Genomic DNA, 22741 nt, shown 5'->3' on the forward strand with positions numbered 1-22741 from the left:
CTGTTTTCTTCACATAAAACAACGTATTTGAAGGAAAATTAATTAAATGATTCTATTGAAAATAGGTTATAAAATTGAAGGCAGATAACTTGTCAAGTCACTGGAATTAGAGTATATTATTTATGATTTAATAATTGTTCCCAAAAAACCCTGAAATATTGAATAAAACATCTTAAAATGGCTTCTGGTGTTATTGTATTTCAGTCTATACTGTCTGTTATTAAATATAGTAACAGTGTTTGGGTTGTTCTCACAAACAAATACCGCAACTTTTTTAAAAAAATATGAAAACTTTTATGACTATTATTATTATTATGACTGAAGACTGATTTTTTTGAGTATCAGACAGTGATTTCTGGTTCATGGATTAAAAATCAACCGTTCTTTTTTTGTTGCTGTGTTTGAAGAAGACAAGGCAGAAATTACGGGCTAAATGGCTGATATTACTCAGGTAACGGGTCAGGGCTGTGATGTGTGATATTAATAATCACCCGGTTTTACTAAATTCCATTAATGTGACCAGAAGAGGTCACTGTGCTGTGTGACCTGAGGGGGCGACAGTGCAAATTAAAATGTAGTGCTATACATATAATATTTTACCATATTAGGATTGTTTAGGATCCTCAATAGAAACTGAGGATTTGCTAGAAAACTTAATCCCCTAATCTCTAAGCACATCACCATTTGGCAGGTACTCCTTACTCTCATAACTACATACCTTACACTGTAGTTTCATAGTAGTTACTGGATAATAATTAACAGTAGTCACTGCATAATTAGCATTAAGATTAATATCTGGAAAACAAGCCTGGGAGTTTATAGGCTTGAACATTCAAACTGAAATGATGTTAAGAGGCCATGTTCATTCTAACTATATTGAATATAGTGAAGCCTTCAAAAATCTGATAAATCTCCTTTTCGATAATAAGAAGTCTTTAGAAGTTTTATTAAAGAAGTCACAAACCGTGCTTCCAACCAAGTTTTTATATTTGATCTAGTATTTTCTCCATCTGTTCTCTTGGTGCCACAAGCGGAAGGTTCTGCTAGCTCCTGTATTTTTTTCTGAGCTGGTGTTTAATGGGATAAGTCGGTGGGTCATGTACTGGACGCTTATGAAAACTGAGTAAAGAGCCAGAACTTGGATCTGCTGCCACAAGTTAGAATAAGACATATGCGACCCATTTTGAAAGAGTGAGAACTCCAACACGATGTTCCTGAAGAGCTTATACTCATAATGTAAAGCTTTAAATAAAGGCTTTTTCCTAGAACTGCTCCATTATGGGGAGTTTCTTTAAAGTTTAAAAAGGTTGTCACACTCACACCAGACTGCAAATATGGTTCTCTAAAGAACCATCCATGGAAAAGTTCATAGGGAACAAAACAGGTTCTTCTGTAGCACTCTGCAAGGAGTCAAAAATGTACACCCACCGGCCACTTTATTAGGTACACCTGTTCAGTTGCTTGTTAACACAAATAGCTAATCAGCCAATCACACGGCTGCAGCTCAGTGCATTTAGGCATGTAGAGGTGGTCAAGACAACTTGCTGAAGTGCAGACCGAGCATCAGAATGATGAAGAAAGGGGATTTAAGTGACTTTGATCGTGGCGTGGTTGTTGGTGCCAGACGGGCTGGTCTGAGTATTTCAGAAACTGCTGATCTGCTGGGATTTTCATGCTGTACCATCTCTAGGGTTTACAGAGAACGGTCTGAAAAAGAGGAAATATCCAGTGAGCGGTCAGTTGTGTGGACGAAAATGCCTTGTTGATGTGAGAGGTCAGAGGAGAACGGGCAGACTGGTTCCAGATGATAGAAAGGCAACAGGAGCTCAAATAACCAACCAAAATCTCTGAGGAACGTTTCCAACACCTTGTTGAAAGTCTGCCACGAAGAATTAAGGCAGTTCTGAAGGCAAAAGGGGGTCCAACCTTTTACTAACTAGGTGTACCTAATAAAGTGGCCAGTGAGTGTATGTTTTGATAGTGACCATTTTTAAGGATACACACTCATTTATAGACTTTGGGGCACATTTTCATTAAAACAGGGATGCAGTCTCACTTCCTGCTCTATACTGCCGGGGTGTGGCTGAAATAAGGCTCTACCTATGGACTAAAACCTTTTGTGTTGCAGTAGTGAGACAGCAGCTTTTGAATAAAGTAGTTTAAATAAACATTAAGCTTATGATCAGTCTAAATCCTTCAACTTCAAAGAAATGAAAAAGATTGGGTTTACGACAGCAGAATGGTCCATGCGTGCAAGGTGTAGGTTGAACCAATATTTAAAAGCACTTTATTAATGCCATTTACAGTGTGTTCATGTGAAGAACAGTATCTCTTTCAAAACTACAACAACTACAGGATTTTGAAAAGACCAGTGCAATAAGGCTCATAAAAATACAGAAGCTCAGAAATAGTACAGTATAGTTCAGCATTAACTGTGATGCATTAGAAGCATTCAGTCATAATTTGGTCCACTATGATTGCATGATTACCCATTTTAAGTGTTATTTAATACTAATTATTACTACAAATAATAATAGCTATATCATGAATGCAACATTTGGATAATAAAAACATCTCTGATACAGGTTGTTAAAAATGTCAGAGTTTATTCCGCAATGGAAAATGCTGAAGAAATTCCCAGCCTTTAATTCTTAACCTCCTGTAAAACACACAAACACAAGTACATGCAATCAGTTCCATCCAGGAAACATCAAAAGCAAACAGAGATACAGCTCTTAACGTTTTAGGTGACTTGATGTCTTACCGCAAAGTGCTTCCAGCCTTGGATTTCACTGTAGAGGGCATCTCCAGGGCAGGAGGTGCTGACCACCTGTCTGTGGCCATGTATAGTGAAGTTTGACACCAGTCTCCCTCCGTCTGTGGCACACTTTGCCAGCTGATGTCTCACTAGGTCCATGGTGCGCTTGGCTGGGATGCTTGCGGTGTAGTCTCCTATGAAGGAGACACCGTAACCTATGGAGTTGTGGCCTTTAGTGTGGGCACCTTGCCGATGCCAGCCACGCCCTTCATATAGGTACCCGTCAGAGCCAGCCACGAAACTGGACAGGAGTAAACAGAAGTTAGGAGAGAGGTCATGTGACTGTTATGCTTCTGTGCTAAACTCAAACTGATCTAGACTGCAGACTAAAAAGCAATGTAGGATCTAAGCGTCACTCTATGTTAACCCTCCTAGTAGGGCTGAAGTCAAGACCACCTTTTTTGAGTCCAGTACTATCCTGTACTGTGACTAAAAATCAGGTCCCCCTTCAGGCACAAAGCTTAACTAACCTTCAGTTGCTTCCAGTCTAAACTTCTTAGTCTTTTCCACTTATTTGGTTATTTAAAAGTGAGCTACACCCTACAGATTCACTTCAGGACAACAGAACTGATGCTTAGAATTCTATAGTTGTTACTCACTTTAATATACTGTTTACATGAAATTATATAATTACATTATTCATTGCATTTTGGACCTTATTACTTGATTATTGTTTTGTTTTTAAAAAGCTGAATTTCAGACCATAATACACATTCCCACTGTGCGTGAGTTCGTTTCAGATGAGCTTGATCACAGAGAAGTCATCAGCCTCAGCATTTGTCAACACTTGTGGATGCAGCAGTGTGTGCAGAAGTGTGGAAGTGTGTTGCGTATAACAAAACATGTACGTTTAACAAACAGCACATGCAACCCAACAAAAAATAAGGTCTAATTTCTAATGTATTATTTATTTATGTATGCTACATAAGTCTGAACTGAAATGTATTCTTTTATACTCATCTTCATAAACAGGAGTTACAATTGAAATTGAATGTGAATGTAGTTCATTAAACAACAAACTACAATTAATTATTTAATTGCAAATGTTACATTTCTATTATTTAGAATTTATTAGGCAGTCGTGGGCTGGAGGTTAGGGAACTGGCCCTGTGACCGGAAGGTTGCCGGTTCAATCCCCAGTGCCGACAGCACATGGCTGAGGTGTCCTTGAGCAAGACACCTAACCCCCAATTGCTCCCCGGGCACCATGGATAGGGCTGCCCATTGCTCCGGGCAAGTGTGCTCACTGCCCCTAGTGTGTGTGTGTGTATGTGGTGTTTCACTTCACAGATGGGTTAAATGCAGAGGTGGAATTTCCCTGTTTGTGGGATTAAAAAAGAAGTATCACTGTAAATAGTTACGCAAAATGACAACAATAACACTAGACATCTGAGAGTTATATGTCACTCTGCTTCAATCACCAGTCCCCTGCCAAACAAATGAGCAGTGGTTTTTAGGACACCACTTACTTGGAAAAATGCAATCATCATAGGCTGCAGTTGCCTTTGCATATTTCATTTGAACAGCCAAAGCTTATGTATGCATTTTCATGCCACGCACTGGAATGAACAATCTTTAAAGGTCACATTAATACATCTTGGCATTTTGAGCCATTTTCCCGCTCTATATATCCGTTTCATTCGGTGACCCTTGCTCTGTCTCCTGATGTCTAATCATGGATCCTCCCTCTGTTTCCTGCCGGCTGTGTGTGGACTGCTCCCTGTCCTAAAGAGTGCTGAAAGCAGGGGCAGTTATGGGCTCTGGGGTACCACCTTACCAGTTACCACAAACAAATAAGAAGATATAACCACTACCTCTTTACTAAATACTAATGTTTTAGTTACTATATGTCTGTGAAGCCGGCTTGAGGGTCAAAAAATGATTGTAAGTTTATAAATCCTATTTAACAGCCAGAAGCTGTCACTGTGGCCAGGGGCGGATTAACACACAGGCTATCCTCGGCTGCAGCCTTAGGGCACACACAGGGTTTGGTTCCCACTGATTGAAAAAAATACTGTACATTTTTAACATAGAGAAGTCCAGAGAAGGTCAGAAGGAGCTACATTGTGTCTTTGTGGATCTAGAGAAGGCATATGATAGGGTGCCAAGAGAGGAACTGTGGTACTGTATGAGGAAGTCAGGTGTAGCTGAAAAGTATGTTCGGGTGGTGCAGGACATGTATGAGGATAGTGAGACAGTGGTGAGGTGTGCAGTTGGAGTGACAAATGGTTTCAAGGTGAAGGTAGGGTTACATCAGGGATCAGCTTTGAGCCCCTTCTTGTTTGCAATGGTGATGGAAAGGTTGACAGATGAGGTCAGGCAGGAGGCTCCATGGACCATGATGTTTGCAGATGACATTGTAATCTGTGGTGAGAGTAGAGAGCAGGTGGAAGAGAATCTGGAGAGGTGGAGGTTTGCACTGGAGAGGAGAGGAATGAAGGTCAGTAGAGATAAGACGGAATACATGTGTGTGAATGAGAGGGAGGCAGGTGGAAAGGTGAAGATGCAAGGAGTAGAGGTCGTAAAGGTGGATGACTTCAAATATCTTGGGTCAACCATCCAGAGCAATGGACAGTGTAGAAAAGAGGTAAAGAAGAGGGGGGTGCAGGCAGGATGAAGTGGGTGGAGACGGGTGTCAGCGCTGATGTGTGACAGAAGGATAGCAGCAAGAGTGAAAGGGAAGGTTTACAAGACAGCAGTGCGTTCTGCTATGAAGTATGGTTTGGCTCTGTCTAAAAGACAGGAGGCTGAGCTGGAGGTGGCGGAGATGAAGATGCTGAGATTTTCAATGGGAGTGACAAGGATGGACAAGATTAGAAATGAGCAGATCAGAGGGACAGTGAAGGTGGAGCAGTTTGGAGATAAAGCCAGAGAGGCCAGGTTGAGATGGTTTGGACATGTGTTGAGGAGGAATAGTGGATATATTGGTCAAAGAATGTTGGAGATGGAGCTGCCGGGCAGAAGGAAAAGAGGTAGACCTCAGAGAAGGTTTGTAGTGAAGGTGGACATGGAGATGGTTGGTGTAAAAGTAGAGGAGGCAGTGGATAGGGCAAGATGGAGGCAGATGATCCACTGTGGCGACCCCTAAAGGGAGCAGCCGAAAGAAGAAGAAGAAGAAGAAGAAGACTGTACATTTTTAACAAAAAACTTGAGCCCTCATTGGCTCATTAAAAAGATAGACGCGTAGTCAGCTCAGGATTGGTTCGTTTGGATAGGTTCGTAGGTCAGTTTTTATTTTTACAGCACTGTTCCTCCTAGTAAGTGTGTCAGAAAGGTCTATTTAATGTACATTAGCTGAACGCTGAGTGGGTTAGCAGCAGCTAGCTGTAGGCTTGACACAGAGTACACCATTGGCGAATGCGAAAAGCCAGATCCCATCGCAGAATCAATGTAATAACACATATGCAGTGCCACCTGAAAAACCACCAACCTCTACAACCCCAACTGCTGCAGCAGAGCTAACACTAACAGATGCTGATAGCAACAGCAGCTCTCCCTTGTTATAGCTCTGATCCTGCATAGTGGACTAAAACTGATGAACAGATGTGGGATACTGGTCCCAGAATCAAATCAGAGCATCAGCATAAACGCCAGAAGATATTCTTCTCTAAAACACTTGTTTAAAGGAAACTGGCAATAAAGAGAAAGGCCACTGTTTTAACTGTACAAAGCTAGTGATTCGTTTTACTCTTAGTCTGCTTACGACTTTGCTGGAGAGACTCTCAAAACTGCCGGTGGTAGTAAATAGACAGGACGTTTGTGTGTTGGGGGGGGTATGTGTTGGTGTGTGGGAGTGTTGGGGGACCCATTCAACGTGTAGCCTGGGGAACCCTGATCACCTAGATCCACCACTGACTGTGGCCTCTGTTTTAGCTGAGGATTCAAACTCTCCATCAGATTCAGTGCACTGTGGTTAGACAGTCAGCAGCGTAAAACGCTGACTCAGAGCTCTGGAGGAAATGGCCTTAGCCAATCAAGTTCCCACTGCTAGGCAAACTACATGCATTGCTTTAAAATGACTGGACACAGTTTCTCTGTGTAGATGAATCAGTAGTGATTACGATTTTAAGCACTGGGTAAGTCCTTGGTAGAAGGAGCGTTGCGATGTTGATGACTTAATGGATGTGGAGTACACACTGATGCAGTGCCAATATCGACTGGACAGCTCACCCACTGTGTTCTGATTCACCATACTGTCATTTTAGGATGGGCTTTTTCCAGTTGTTCCATGAACATTTTGATTTTGTTTACACTGAGGCCCAGAAAAAGCCACGTGTCAACCATGCATAGCAATGTTTAATGTAATTAAGAGCCAAGCTACTGTTCACCAGAGCAATGCATGGCAGCTGCAGCTAAAACACAGTCAACTGCAGACTGAATAGAGTTCACTTAACATTTGAGTAATATTTCAACTGACCCGCTCAGCAAAGATTTAAAGGCCTGTACCTGAATATTTCTGAAGGGGCCTAATTAGCCTGTTAGCTTGTAAGTCAAAGGCTGAACGGATAATTCTCTGTCTGGAAAGTCTACAGTGTGCTGTATACAGTGTATATGTAGATGGAAGATTTCTCATTCTCATTTACTTTTTTTGCTATGTACAGATTAGACATTATGTCAGAGAAAATATTCCTAACTTTATAGTCAAACTTGATGACTATTCACTGTTGAATTGTTTTGTATGTCCAGAGTCCAGACATTTGGTGTCTTGCTTTGTTTCAATTTTCTTTTCCCTTCCCAGCACGAACAGTCTCAGGGAGGCTTGAGAGAATGAGCTTAACAGCCATTTCACAGAGGAGATTTGGGAGGAGAGCCTGTCCAGGATATTCCACTGCTCCATAGGTTTAGGAGTTTAAGGTGCATCCAGTTTAAGGTGCTCCTCTGACTTCACTATTCAAAAATGAGTCTCTCTCTCTCTCTCTGTCTGTGCTGTTCTGTTAAGTGATTTAAAATCAAAGATTTATGTTGCTATGAACATTTCAGGTACCAGTGTCTTGCTATGGCAAAATTTTGTCTTCTATAACAAAACTAAACATTTATAGTGTTGAAGGTAGTGTTATCAGTTTCTGGCTTGCTTGACAGGTGAATGGAAGCATAGAGACAAATGCTGTTTTTGTATTTGAGGTTTTATCCTCAGTTGAAGGTTCTTGTATGCAGAATGTGCTTCTCTCTCACCTGTATCCAATGTCATCCCAGCCACGGTCATCCTGGTGGAAGCGTTGCATGGCCCTCATGTCTCGGGAGCACTGCTGAAAGGTCAGGCAGGGTTGGGAAGGCTCGTAGGTGTGGTGGATGTACAGGAAGGGCAATGGCAGGGTCAGTTGAGTGGGGGTGCCACGATACGGCTGTGCTTCCCACATGCACCGTGGAATGATGGCTGGACAATCTGAGGAAGGAAGGAATAAGTTTGTTTATGAAGTATCCAGAAATGTAATTAAGTGATCCCCCACAAATGGGGAAATTCCGCCTCCACATTTAACCCATTCATGAAGTGAAACACCTCATACACACTAGTGAACACACACACACACACACACACACACACACACACACACACACACACACACACACACACACACACACACACACACACACACACACACACACACACACTAGGGGGCAGTGAGCACACTTGCCCAGAGTGGTGGGCAGCCCTATCCATGGCGCCCAGGGAGCAATTGGGGTTAGGTGTCATGCTCAAGGACACCTCAGTCATGGACTGTCAGCACTTGGGATCAAACCAGCAACCTTCTGGTCACAGGGCCAGTTCCCTAACCTCCAGCCCACGACTGCCCCCCTAAGAGAAAGACAATTAACTCAGCATAATTCTACTGTGTTTGAACCAGATGAGTTTGGGTGATTAAAGCAATACATGAGTTCTTGGACTTACACATACTTCTCAGTAATGACAAAAAATTTGGAAAAAGTCTGATTGCTGTGAAAATAGATATAGATGTAATTAAATGTATAGATAAGGTTGCTATGTGAATATAAGAACATTACATTACCAGCATTTGGCTGACGCTCTTATCCAGAGCGAATTACAATTTGATCATTTTACACAATTGGCCTGACTGCATGTCTTTTTTGGACTGTGGGAGGAAACCGGAGAACCTGGAGGAAACCCACGCAGCCACGGGGAGAACATGCAAACTCCACACAGAGAGGACCCCGGTCGCCCGGCCGGGGAATCGAACCCAGGCCCTCCTTGCTGTGAGGCGACAGCGCTACCCACCACACCACCGTGCCGCCCATACGTGTTAAGTAACATGTTACTTAAATATATTTAACTACATAAAAACTGTTACCATATGTTAGGTTGTGCCCTGCTGCGTTGAAAAAGTCTGTTGCTTATCTGTGAATCTGTCATATCAGCTCACATTTCAACCTACCCATGTAGCTGTGGACAAACTCCTTCAGCCCCTCATTCAGCATCTCCTCCTCCTTGTTCTTGATCTCCTCTTTTTGTTTCTTGGAATATTTTTCCATCTTCTGATATGTAATCAGGCTTCTTGGCAGCTGCTTTTTCAGTAAAGGGAGGCTGACCAGCTTCCTGAAGTTGGTTCTGCGGAGCTGGCTAATCATGCCAGGTGCAGCATCCAGCCCTGCTGTGTCCAACCGATGGTTGTAGTACTCTTTCAGAAGGTCGCTCAGTCTTACTGGACGATTGTTGGGTCTGGCAACATGCTTCCCTAAAATTGCTCCGTCCATTCCCCCAGTTATCAGAGAGTCTGTTGCCAGGGAGGCCACACCGGAGAGGGTGAACACTTTGGGGTCTGTCACACTGTCCCAACAGCCACCGGGACCAAGACGTGAAGAGGTAGATGGGTCATTCTGAAAATGGTGGAGTAAAGAACGAACCAGGTTGTTGAACAGGGTCAGGGGGAACAGGCCACGCAGACGGCTAGCAGAAGTGGGCTGTAAACCAGCCTCGAGGCCCAGGAGCAGAGGGGTGAGAGCCACAGTGGTTCCATCCGCAGTGAGAACTACACCTTCCTCCACACCCAGCTCAGTCACTCGGTGCTTGATGACGCTGGTGATGAATCCAGTAAGTTCTGGATTTATCACTGGGTCATGTGTATGACTGCCATCACTGAGATAAAGACGGATAAAGGGTGTCTCAACGTGAGCAGCTTTACGCAGACCTCTCACCACAGCTAGAGGCTCAAGCCCAGGGTTCTCAGCTTCAATGGTCTCCACAACTTTGATGAAGTTATCCATATGCTTTGTGTGGTGGTCTAACAGAAGGGGACAAAACATATAAGGGCTCATTTTATGGAAATCCAAAAACATGGCTGTGTTGTTTCTGTGATTCTGTGACAAAATTTCACAAAAATAAGTTACCACAACTTCTACAAAGAACAGACTTAAATACGGCCTCGTTCTGCAAATTATAGTGCATAATTACTTTTTTTCAATGTGGGAAATAAACAGTGATTGCACATTAAAATGTGCAGAACTGTATCCTCTGTAGCAGATGTATTCATTTATTTTTACTTTAACTAAACTTATCATTTGACTGGGGTGCCTAAACTTTTGCATACATCCAGTATTTCAGCCTACAGCGGTAAAGCCATGCACATTTAGGCTGAAGTTATACGGGGTGTTCCAGCCCACACTACTGTTTTCAAGGAGGTACAATGCAATGCAACAAATCAGAGTGCAGGTAATTTACATGTCACACGTCTTAAAGGCACAGTAACAAGAACAGTTTGCTTAAAACCAAATGAGAAAGAAAAAAAGAAAAAAGACAGTGAAAAGTAATTATTTTCCATTTACCCCACACAAATGTCATAAGCAGACATGTATCAGGTAAATATGATAAAAGATGAAAATATTTTTAAAGTTTAAAACACATGAAAAAGAATGTAGTAAACGGCCACTTTAGCAGCTCCCTTGTGTTTGCCAAGATTACGCAACTGCTTATGATATAACTACTGATAAATAACTCGCAAACTGCTGGACAGTCAAATAATTCATATAGTAAGTCAAAAGTTTTAACAAATGTCCACTCGTTCACTCAAAACACGTGCACTTTCTATTTAGCATGTGTTTTGAGTCAACACAGTCAGTTCTTTTAGATAAAGGGAAGTTATCGTCTCTGGCAGTTGACTGAATGTCACAGATACAACCGATAGAAAACAAAGGAATATCCATTAAGGAAGTCATTCACTAACAAGAGACCCTACATGTCCTGTAGAGATTACTTCAGTTGTTATCTGGTAGCTGTAACTACAACTCTTTCACTTTATGTTTATGTGCATGTTCTTATCTACTTTAACTGGGTTAAAGGCAAATTAAGAAAACAAATGAGTTACGCTGAATGCAGCACAGTTAAACTGCTGGACTCACCTGGAGAAACATTCCACATTAATATTAAGAATGTCATTCAAATCCAAGAGGCCCTTAATGACATTTATGCATTACTGTAGTTGCTGCTTGGGTGCTGTAACTAGGTTATACTGAATACAATATAAATTAACAGTTGGTGTGTATATACTTTCCTAATATATACTAATAACACTTTATTTGGATAGTTCACTTTAGGTGCTTTGTAGATACTTTGTAGGTTCTCCATATTCATCTTTAACTCTAAGCCTGGCTCTAATCCTAACCTTAGCCTCAAGCAAACTTTAGCCTCAAACAAAAACCTAGGTCCAAACCTCAGCCTGGTCCTAGCCCTAACCATGGTCCAAATCCTGCCCTAACCCCACCGTGATGAATGGTCATCTAGTGGTTGGCTATACTGCTCCTTCTGAAGATGGTTTTCTAAGGAACGTTTCAGTGGAAGATCCTTTAGAGAAGCGTTTTTGTTAGTGAGAAGTGTGACTGCGAAGAGTTTTTTAAAGAATATAATAGTTTAAAGAATTTTCACATGATGTAAAGGATCTTTACAAGTTTCTCATAGAACCTCTCCCTAATGCATATACAACACTCTCAGGGACCCAAAAGCTGTTTTGCTATGGCATCACTCAAAGAACCCATTGTGCCTTTGTGTACGTACGTATGTGTGTGTGTGTGTGTGTGTGTGTGTGTGTGTGTGTGTGTGTGTGTATATATATGTTACATGCTTTGTTCATTTTCTAATTTAAAAAATAACACTCCTACATAAGCCGTAGGTATAATCTTGCAAAAATGTTAATACCATCCAGTTTATTCTGTGGTGAAACAGTTTCTGATGCCTGTTCCAAAAAGCAAAGTGTTGCTCCGTTTTGTAATTTCGTGGCGGAATAAATGAAAGCGTGTCAAGTGGATTTCTGGCACCTGGTAACAAAGCAATTATGGCAAAAGAGCTGCAGATCAAAGTACTTTGGATTGACTGCAGTGTCAAAACTCCTTGTGTTAATAAGTCCAGTGTTTTTTTTTTTTGTTTGTTTTTATTTAATCGTCTCCAATTCCACCCACTAGTTAGGACTCCCCCAGTCACATGATGCCATCAATGCTAGGAGGGTGAAGTCCAGTGTATTATTGAAGTAAAGCTTTGTATTAATATATTCCAGTTCAAAGGCATTTCAAGTATACGTCCCAAACATGTGTTAACACGCCAGCCTAGAAATAGAAACAGTAATCATACCACACTGGTTTTACTGCTGGTGGTTATATAATGTACTAAAAAAAGACTTTATATTGAAATAGTGCAGTACTGGAAGTTTAAAGTGCTTCATATGCAGTCATGGCGAAAGTTACTATATTAGAGATTTAGAAGTTTTGTCCACACAGTGACAATGTTATTTTTAAACTGCTTCGAGAGTGAATAAGAGGAACTCAATACACAGAAAAGAACATGGCCATATAGTTCTGCATGTAAAATTCATTTCAAACACTGAAACAGATCAAATGAAAAAAAAATATGGTTTGCTATATTTCAGAATGCATTTGATAAATAAATGTACTTGTGCAATGCTCAATCTCAATCAGAGTAAAATCCCTTCCTTTCTGAAGTACTTTTTGTCTGTGATTTTTAGTTTTAAAAAATAAAAAAAGACAATAAAAGAATAAATAAAACCCCATCAAATATACAAAAACGGTGCAAGAGTCAGATTTTGTAAAGGAGTCATCTTGGCAGTGAGGATGTTTTTGCCCGGAAAAACATATATCATCAGAGTAAATGTTTAAATGTACACTCGATTTTTAGTTATTGATATGTCAGTTAGAACTTCTCAATGCAGCTCCAGCCATTTCATGGATTTGTTCAATCCCTTCGTCATGACGGACTGATTACGCGAGGCAGGTATTGAAGGCAAACTGTACTTAAGTCAAAGCAGAAGTACTTCATTAAAAAATCTCGTTTTTTTTATTTGTGGGGATTATTTGGCTGCACTGATCCTCACACAAACATAGGCATAGTTTCATTTTGAAACAGGAACTTGGTTGGATTTTTTTTTTATAAAAAACCATGAATCCAGTAAATGCATGGGAACTCGACTTATTGGTGAGAGAAAAGAGAAAAATCTTTCATCTCTTGGAAATGTAATCAAGCAAAAGTACAAGTACTCAATTACTTATACCCTTAATATTACTTCGATACAGTACAAATTTTCCAAAATAATACTGAGGTATATGAAAAAAGCAAAGTCTCTCAGTGGTTAAGCTACAGCGATAAATAGAGTCAAATCACAATGTATTGTGTACTTGCTTCTATTTATTCTAATGTTGATGTGAATGAACAAATACGCAAAACCAAAACTTGTACTTACCAGCGAGAGATCTGACCACCAGCAGCAGGAAAACTATCCGTCCTAAATGTAAATCCATGAGGGCGTCTCAGAACACAGGCTGCCTTCACAGTGAGGAACAGCTTACTGACAGCTCTGCTCCAAATATGCTACCTTTTATACCCACATCCACTTGATGGCCTATTGCATAACACAATATACAGATAAACTGCCACCAACTATGGTGAGAAACTGACAGGTGCCAAGACGGCGTGTGAGTACAGGCCCTCATGCAGCTGAACGCTCAAGGTCCTGCGTATCTATTTTCCATTCAGTATATTTGTATGTTTGCGCAGTGATATGAATTGAAATCAGTGTCTGCACCCTATGCGGTCTTTACCTCACTGTAACCCCAGAGCAGTGAGTAACGTTTCATTCTGCAACATACACTACACTGGCTAAATCATTAACAAGCCTGTCAGGCTGTTCTGCCAGGCCTGTTTTATTTCATATTGCACCACCAAACCTTCCTCCTGCCATAGCATTGCACCACGTTTGGGTGTAGAGTAAACGCAGAGCGGATTATACACGAGTACATTCTGGAAAACACAGGTTCACTGTCGCTCACATGACAACACACATGGTCAAGTGTACTGGCTGTTAAAGGGCTGACCACATGCAGCCAGGGACATTCCAGAGACATCCTTTGCAAATACAGTCTCCGTGGTCAGGGCCGTAAATAGGCTCAACATTTTAGTGAGGTTTTACAAGAGACCTACATCTTATAGTGCATAAACTAGCTGCATAACTAACTGTCAAACTCCATTCTACCACACACTGACCTGACTCCAGTTACCCTGTTTAATGTTGTGCAGTTAAGCCTTTAATTACTTATGGACCCTTTTGTGTTCTGCTGGAAATACATGCTCAAACCTATATATACTGTAGCGACTCACTGCTGCAGGGCTCGCAACACCAATGTTAAAAAGAGCCGTTTTGTCCTTTCAACAAACATCAGACCACCTTGAGAGCATTTCATGTCCATTTTACAACTTTGGCTGTAAATATGTCTCAGTATCTGCTGATGTGCTAGTATAGGTTAAAAAAATGAATAAATAAAATGTTATATATATATATATATATATTTATATATATATATATATATATATATATATATATATATATATAGAGTTATGTATAAACAAGTTTTATTTGTGTTGTTTTGTGCTGCCGTGACCACCTCCCCTGTGGTTTCACACCTCTGTGTGCCTTTCTGCCCTGGTGGTGCTGAATAAAAAGTGCTTCTTGTGGTGAAAACCACAGCCTCCCTCGTGTCTCACTTTACACTGACGACGCGATAATGAATCAGTTGATAGTTCTGCCTTGATTTATTTTATTTACCACATCTTGCTTCTCAGCCTTCACTGATTACTGAAAAAGCATGTGTTAAAAGTGTGTTACTCTACCAAACCCTGGCTAACACAAAGGGTAGCTGCTGACTCAGTTAATGAGGTAGTACTGCCTGTGCAGCGATGGAGCCTGTAGTCGAAACTAAACCGAGCAACTGAAAATTGACTCGTGTTCGCTTTTCTGTCAGCAGCAGACACCATGGTTACATATGTCTCAATCATTTTAGGAGAAGGTGTACACAGAAATGGGGGGGCTCTCATCAATTTTATTGATGCAAAATAAAAAATTTAAGTCTGCTTTTAACCAAAGTCAATGTAATTATATTAGTTACTTAGAAATGTAAAATTGCACTCCACTGTACAGCACTAAACGTTTTAGTCACTTGAAGAAGTCTTAGGTATTTAAGTTAAACGCTGTGATTCATAATGAATGAATAAAAATGATTCAATTAAAATGAATTCACACACACACACACACACACACACATGTTCTAAGCCGCTTCTCCTTCTGGGTCACGCGGTGGGGGGGTGCGTGGCAGGGTTGAGGGTGGTGTGGGCCGGGGGTGCTGGAGCCTATCCCAGCTGTCATTGGGCGAAAGGCAGGATACACCCTGGATAGGTCGCCAGTCCATCGCAGGGCAAAATGAATTCATTTAAATGTAACTTAAAATTTTGCGACTCTCAAAGTGGTAAAACACACACTCTGAGTCTAAACTTCAACTTACAATTATGGATTTTTATTTTCTTTTTTATATCCTCCCAACAAATTACCCAGCTCACTTTTATTCTAAGCAACTGTTCACAAACCCCTAATTGCCCCTCAGACCCCATCTAGACTCCACTATTCCTCAAACTGTGATGTATGGAAAGCCATTTGAACTTCATATCCACAATTTTTACATTCGAATTGTTGTAACGGATTTCTTACTGATTTCTACCCATTAATTTTGCCAGAAATAAATGTAATTAAATGTAATGACTGAAATTTCAATATATACACAAAAAAAATTTACTTGTGAAAATGGAATTTTCACATTCAGGCTAGTAAATATTTCTATTTGCCAATATCTGCTTTCCGTTTTTCTAGTGCTAATGACATTTTTTTTTTTTCTAATTGAATTTCTGATATCAAGAAACTTTACAACCAAAAACACTTCACCACAGTGACCCACTTAATGTAGTTCAACAGGTCGTAAAAGAGCTGAGTGAGAATGAAGCGTATTGTAACTGGTGTGAATGTTGCGGCGGAACGTAGCGGAAACGTGCAGGAATTTCAATGTTGACGGAATTGCCTGAATTTTTTTCTTTGTGCAATAGCAGATCCAGCATTAATCAAAGCAGTGGAGCAAGAGAAAAGAGAACAAGGCCTTCCAGCTGACTTCCCATTACAACAGTCATTTTCAGTGAGGAAATTCCTACTTTGAATGCAGGCACGTGCACTGAGGAAGCGTCTTACTCCATAACTGAATTCATTTAGGTTATTGCAACTAGAGCTGGCCTACACTTGAGCATTTTTGCCTTGAGATACAGATCAAGCTTTTTCTCAGAATTTGTCCAACCTGGCAAATGATCTCAAATCTTAAATCCCACAAGCTTTCACTTTCATTCCGCTCAACAAATTGAGTCTGGGCCTCACAGAAGGTGGATGTTTGTTCAAATGGGTGAAACCAACTTGCTTGTTTATACATCAACCTCCTTCTGTTCCCAGGTTTACAAAGCCTTAAAGGATATAACTTATTTCTTCTTTTTAAAATGTACAGTACTGTGCAAAAGTTTTAGGCATCTGAGCACATTTTTTAACAATGTACCTCAGCAGTGAGTTTATCACAATATACATTATATACATTAGAATAAAGTCATATTCATAATTCAAATAAACATAAAAACAATAAAAAGTAACAAGAATTTCTTGGGTCCATATTTTTCCTGGACACCTTCACAGCTGCCACAGAGACTCGTTAATATCATCTATTACATGTATATATATAATCATTATTAATTAATATTCTATAAACTGTTTATTCATTTATTTAATATTAACTTTTCTCAGCAAATAAACACAAACTACACAAATAAATTTTGAAAATGTGTCTTGTGTGCCTAAGACTTTCACACAGTACTGTAATTTATACAGTTAAGCTACATTTGGTTAATAAAGTACTTTAAAAAGTAAATAAATAGAATAGGAAAATAAGAATGTAAAAACCACCTCTTTGTTTCTACATTGTCCATTTTATCAGCTCTACTTGCCATATAGGAGCGATTTGTAGCTCTACAGTTACAGACTGGAGTCTTCTTCAGTGGCCAGGACCCCATGGACCCTCACAGAGCAGGTACTATTTGGGTGGTGGATCATTCTCTGCACTGCAGTAACACTGATGTGGTGTGTTAGTGTGTGTTGCAGTGGTAGGAGTATCAGTCTTGAAACGACTTCAAACTGTCCACTTAGGAAGCAACACTGACAATCAATTTCACAGCTGTTGTGCAAATGGAATAGACAACAGGTGGAAATCATGGGCAATTAGCAAGACACACTCAATAAAGGAGTGGTTCTGCAGGTGGGGACCACAGACCACTTCTCAGTACCTTTCTGCTTTCTGGCTGATGTTTTGGTCACTTTTGAATGTTGGTGGTGCTTTCACACTCGTGGTAGCAGGAGACGGACTCTACAACCCACACAAGTGGCTCAGGTACTGCAGCTCATCCAGGATGGCACATCAATGAGAGCTGTGGCAAGAAGGTTTGCTGTGTCTGTCAGCGTAGTGTCCAGAGGCTGGAGGTGCTACCAGGCCAATAAACCAGGAGACATGAAGGAGGTCGTAGGAGGGCAACAACCCAGCAGCAGGACCGCTACCTCTGCCTTTGTGCAAGGAGGAACAGGAGGAGCACTGCCAGAGCCCAGCAAAATGACCTCCAGCAGGCCACAAATGTGCATGTGTTAGAAACCGACTCCATGAGGATGGTATGAGGGCCTGACGTCCACAGATGGGGGTTGTGCTCACAGCCCAACACCGTGCAGGACGCTTGGCATTTGCCAGGGAACACCAGGATTGGCAAATTCACCACTGGCGCCCTGTGCTCTTCACAGATGAAAGCAGGTTCACACTGAGCACATGTGACAGACGTGACAGAGTCTGGAGACGCCGTGGAGAGCGACCTGCTGCCTGCAACATCCTTCAGCATGACCGGCAGTGGGTCAGTAATGTTGTGGGGTGGCATTTCTTTGGAGGGCCGCACAGCCCTCCATGTGCTCGCCAGAGGTAGCCTGACTGCCATTAGGTACCGAGATGAGATCCTCAGATCCCTTGTGAGACCATATGCTGGTGAGGTTGGCCCTGGGTTCCTCCTAATGCAGGACAATGCTAGACCTCATGTGGCTGGAGTGTATCAGCAGTTCCTGCAAGATGAAGGCATTGAAGCTATGGACTGGCCCGCCCGTTCCCCAGACCTGAATCCGATTGAGCACATCTGGGACATCATGTCTCGCTCCATCCACCAACGCCACGTTGCACCACAGACTGTCCAGGAGTTGGCGGATGCTTTAGTCCAGGTCTGGGAGGAGATCCCTCAGGAGACCATCCGCCACGTCATCAGGAGCATGCCCAGGTGCTGTAGGGAGGTCATACAGACACGTGGAGGCCACACACAACACTGAGCCTCATTTTGACTTGTTTTAAGGACATCACATCAAAGTTGGATCAGCCTGTCGTGTGTTTTTCCACTTTAATTTTGTGTGTGACTCCAAATCCAGGCCTCCATTGGTTAATAAATTTGATTTCCATTGATGATTTTTGTGATTTTGTTGTCAGCACATTCAACTTTGTACAGAATAAAGTATTCAAATGCGAATATTTCATTCATTCAGATCTAGGATGTTATTTGAGTGTTCCCTTTATTTTTTTGAGCAGTGTGTGTGTGTGTGTGTATGTATGTATGTATATATATATATATATATATATATATAGCAACAAAAATAATAGCAACATAATATATATAGCAACAAAAAATGCTATATAGTTCTATATAGGATCATATGAAACTCGTTCTCCATCATTCTGAAGAACTATTTCACAATGCACAGAACCCTTTAATCATGCAGATGGTTATTAGAGTGTTTCATTGTTGAGAACCATTTTAGTGTGTAGATCAGACACAGGAGTGCTGCTGTTGGCTGGATATTTTTGTGTGGTGGACTAATCTTCTGAGGTGTTTAAAAATTAAAGCAGCACTGCTGTGTCTGATCCACTCCTACCAGCGCAACACTCACCAGTAGACCATGGCCTGACATCAAAATTGCACTTTTGATGCTCTTTTTTGTCAAACATAAGAGTAATTATAAATACTGGGCATCTCATCCAGCAAAACAAACATCTTCCTTGTCAGTGGCTGTTGATTTTGAGCCACTATATTTCTTTTCCTTTGGTATATTTGTGTGAAGTGCGGAGGAACTGCCTTGAAGAAGTCACGACAATAACTGCTTTAAAGGGCCTTGAAAAGAAACGCTATTTGGGAATCTGGTGGACAATGATAGTTAGGTCGGTAGGTGGGTGGGTAGGTTTGGGTAGGTTTGAGTTTGGGCCAGTGGGTCGGTGGGTGGGTTTGGGTCGGTGGGTAGGTAGGTAGGCAGATAGATCGATCCCAGAGAGAAATTGCAGATAATAAATCCCATAATATGCAGACTAAGGAGTAAATTACTTCCCTACACCTGGGCCCATAAGTATTTGGACAGAGACACAGCGTTTGTAATTTTACCTCTGTACAGCACAACAGTGGATTTGAAACGAAGCAATCAAGATGTAAGTGAAGCGTAAACTTTCATTCTCAGTTGAGGGGTTTAACAAAAAATATTTAAATTACCTTTTAGGAGCTACAGCCTTTTTTACTTAGTCCCACCATGTTGACAGGTTCAAAAATAATTAGACACTTGAGTGATAAGCAGTTTCACCTGTTCCCTCACTGTTTCATGATTAAGGAGATAAAAAGTGTGGAGTTGATTCCAAGTGTTGAATATGCATTCATTAGCTTTTCTTCTCAATATGCAGTCCAATGGCGTGTTGATGCAAGTGAAGGGTCCATCATTAGGCTAAAAAAACCAATACAAACCGATCATACAGATAGCAGAAACTTTAAGAGTAGCCAAATCAACACGTTGGTACATTCTTAAAAAGAACGCATATACTGGCCAACTCAGCAACACCAAAAGTCCTAGAAGACCATGGAAGACAACTAAAGTGGTTGACTGTAGAATTATTTTTGAGGAAAAACCTCTTTACAACATCTAGTCAAGTCAAGGACAAGGTTGGCATATCATTGTTCACGTCTACAGCCAAGAGACACCTACATGAATATAAATACAGATGGTTTACCTCAAGATGCAAACCACTGGTAACTCTCAAGAACAGAAAATCTAGATTAGTCTTTTCTAGGAAACGTCTACAAAAATCTGTCAAGTTCAGGAACAACATTCTTTGGTCAGACACGATGAACTTGTACCAGAATGATGGGAAGAGAAGAGTCTATAGAAGGAAAGGAAGGGCTCATGATCTGAAGCATAGCACATAATCTGACAAACATAGTGGAGGTAGTGTTAGAGGGCAGGTATGGATGCCAATGGAACTGGGTCACTGCTGTTTATTGATGATGTGATTGCTGATAGAAGTGGCAGGATGAAATCTAAATTGAGTAGAGCTTTACTTTATGCTCAGATTCAGCCAAACACTGCAAAACTGACAGGATGGTGCTTCCCTGACAGGATAGCCACCCTTCTTTTCAATAACAGTGATAAGCCTTCCATTCATGGAGTCGGTCAGTTTCTTGATCTGTTGATGATCAACTTTTTGTGCAGCAGTGACCACAGCCTCCCAGACCCTGTTCAGAGAGGTGTACTGTTTTCCTTCACTGTAAATCTCCCGTTTAAGAACTGCCCACAAGTTCTCAGTTGGGTTCAGGTCAGGTGAGGAAGGGGCCATGTCATAAGTTTTTCATCTTTAATGCCTTTACTGGCGAGCCATGCAGAGGAGTACTTGGATGCATGTGATGGATTTTATGTCCTGCATAAAAATCATGGTCTTTTTGAAAGATGCAGATTCTTCCTGGACCACTGCTTAAAGAAAGTGTCTTCTAAAAACTGGCAGTAGGCTTGGGAGTTGATTTTGAGCCCAGCTTCAACCCGAAAAGGTCCAACCAACTCATCTTTAATAATACCAGCCCATACCAGTACCCCACCTCCACCTTGCTGGCATCTGATTCGAAGTGGAGCTCTGTCCCGTTACTGATCCAGCCATGGGCCCGTCCATCTGGTCCATCAAGAGTCACTCTCATTTCATCCGTCCATAAAACCTTTGAAAAATCTGTCTTCAGATTCTTCTTGGACCAGTCTAGACACTTCAGCTTATGTGTCTTGTTCAGTGGTGGTTGGGTTTCAGCCTTCCTTACCTTGGCCACGTCTCTGAGCGCTGAACATCTCGTACTTCTTGATACTCCAGCTAGGTTGCAGTTCTGGAATATGACAGAACTGGAAGATAATGGGTTCCTGGTAGCTTCACGCTTGATTCTTCTCAAATCCTTGGCAGTTAATTTGCGTCTTTTTTTCTCAGCACGTTTCTTGCGACCCTGTTGACTATTTGCAACAAAACATTTGAGGGTTCTGTGATCACGCCCCAATATCTTAGCAATTTCAAGAGTTCTGCATCCCTCTGAGAGACTTTTGGTCATTTTTAACTTTTCAGAGTTCTGAGACATCACCTGCTATGCTTAAATCCATTAAGCATTCAAGTTTATCCAGCTTGGAGTTAGAAAATATGCCTAAAAATTATAATATGGTCAAAATACTCACTTGCCTAATAATTGTGCACACAGTGTATGAAACTCCATTTTTGTCAATGTAGCAATTATTGAGTTATTGAGTGTGAAAATGAGTTATTACAATCATCAGGGCTAATCTGTATTACTTTGTTCTGAATGAAGTAACCCTGGGCTTTAAACCTAAACCCAACCAAACAGAAAGCGTCAATATATGAGGTTTGAAGGTGAGTGGCTTATGAAGTTGTACTGCGTTCTTAGATGTTTACATTGCAATATTTCCTTCGGGATCAATGATAGACTGATCGATCAATCTATCAATCTATCTAAACTTTGAAGCTTTTTTGCTTGACATTTCTTTGTCATGCTTCATCTGCTTTGGTCTTCAAAGCCCAGCGTGTCGCATAACTGATGCACATGAATATGTTCAGTAACACATGTAATAGCTATAAAGCCCAAACTTCTATTTACAACAGTAACAAGAGCTTTGTATAAATAAATAACATTGGAGACTGGCAGTGCAAGTTGGCTAAAACGCTTGGAAAGACAGTATTACCTCTACATTCACACAGCTGGAACTCAGCAGCCCAAACAACTGTCCCATCTTCTGGCAATATTAAATACATAGACATAAACATTTCCCTCAAGCTGTCAGGTTATTTTAAACACTATCCTCTCCTCAGACCAATACAGGATGGTCTAAATCACTGGATTAATATACCTTTTACTATCATGAGCAGAATAGCAAGCATAGAATCACAATACTACCAAAGATCAACTATCTTTACTCAATGATTCCAATCCAGCCTCCCTATACCTGGTTCAACTCCCTCTATATGGTCATAACTAAATTCTACTGTATATATACTGTAGAAAAAAGCCAGTTATCCACAATAAAAAAATAAAATGTGGTGGTTTAGATGTTCCTAACTTTTACAGTTACTTTCTTGCCAGTTCTAAGGGGTTAAACTTGATAACTGCTTTAAAACCCCAACAACAGCCACAGCCTGAACAGCTTGGTGGAAAGTTCTCAAAATCACTAACTCAACACCACAGATATG

At 41.0% G+C, this 22741-nt stretch overlaps 1 protein-coding gene across 2 annotated transcripts; it reads right to left on the minus strand.

The window, feature by feature from the left end:
* Positions 1-2260: 2260 nt before the first annotated feature.
* On the minus strand, positions 2261-13661 carry pglyrp6 (peptidoglycan recognition protein 6). Of its 2 annotated transcripts, XM_017705595.2 has the most exons (5): positions 13513-13661; positions 9208-10053; positions 7991-8201; positions 2765-3059; positions 2261-2659 (listed from the first exon to the last, which is right to left on the minus strand). In XM_017705595.2, the coding sequence occupies exons 1-5, from the start codon at positions 13568-13570 to the stop codon at positions 2645-2647; spliced, it is 1425 nt and encodes a 474-aa protein (XP_017561084.2). In that variant the 5' UTR covers positions 13571-13661; the 3' UTR covers positions 2261-2644. The 2 variants fall into 2 exon arrangements, with proteins under 2 accessions (XP_017561084.2, XP_037400409.1); XM_037544512.1 differs by lacking the exon at positions 2261-2659 and having other exon boundaries at positions 2744-3059.
* Between the last annotated feature and the right edge of the window lie 9080 nt (positions 13662-22741).

Source organism: Pygocentrus nattereri, chromosome 14, assembly GCF_015220715.1.
Source record: "Pygocentrus nattereri isolate fPygNat1 chromosome 14, fPygNat1.pri, whole genome shotgun sequence".
Lineage (NCBI taxonomy): Eukaryota > Metazoa > Chordata > Actinopteri > Characiformes > Serrasalmidae > Pygocentrus > Pygocentrus nattereri.

Coding starts and splice junctions, on each gene's coding strand:
- pglyrp6 (XM_037544512.1), bottom strand. CDS start 13,570: ATGGATTTACATTTAGGACGGATAGTTTTCCTGCTGCTGGTGGTCAGA. Junction 10,054..13,512: donor GGTGGTCAGATCTCTCGCTG/GTAAGTACAAGT, acceptor CCCTTCTGTTAG/ACCACCACACAAAGCATATG. Junction 8,202..9,207: donor GTTTGTCCACAGCTACATGG/GTAGGTTGAAAT, acceptor TTCCTTCCTCAG/ATTGTCCAGCCATCATTCCA.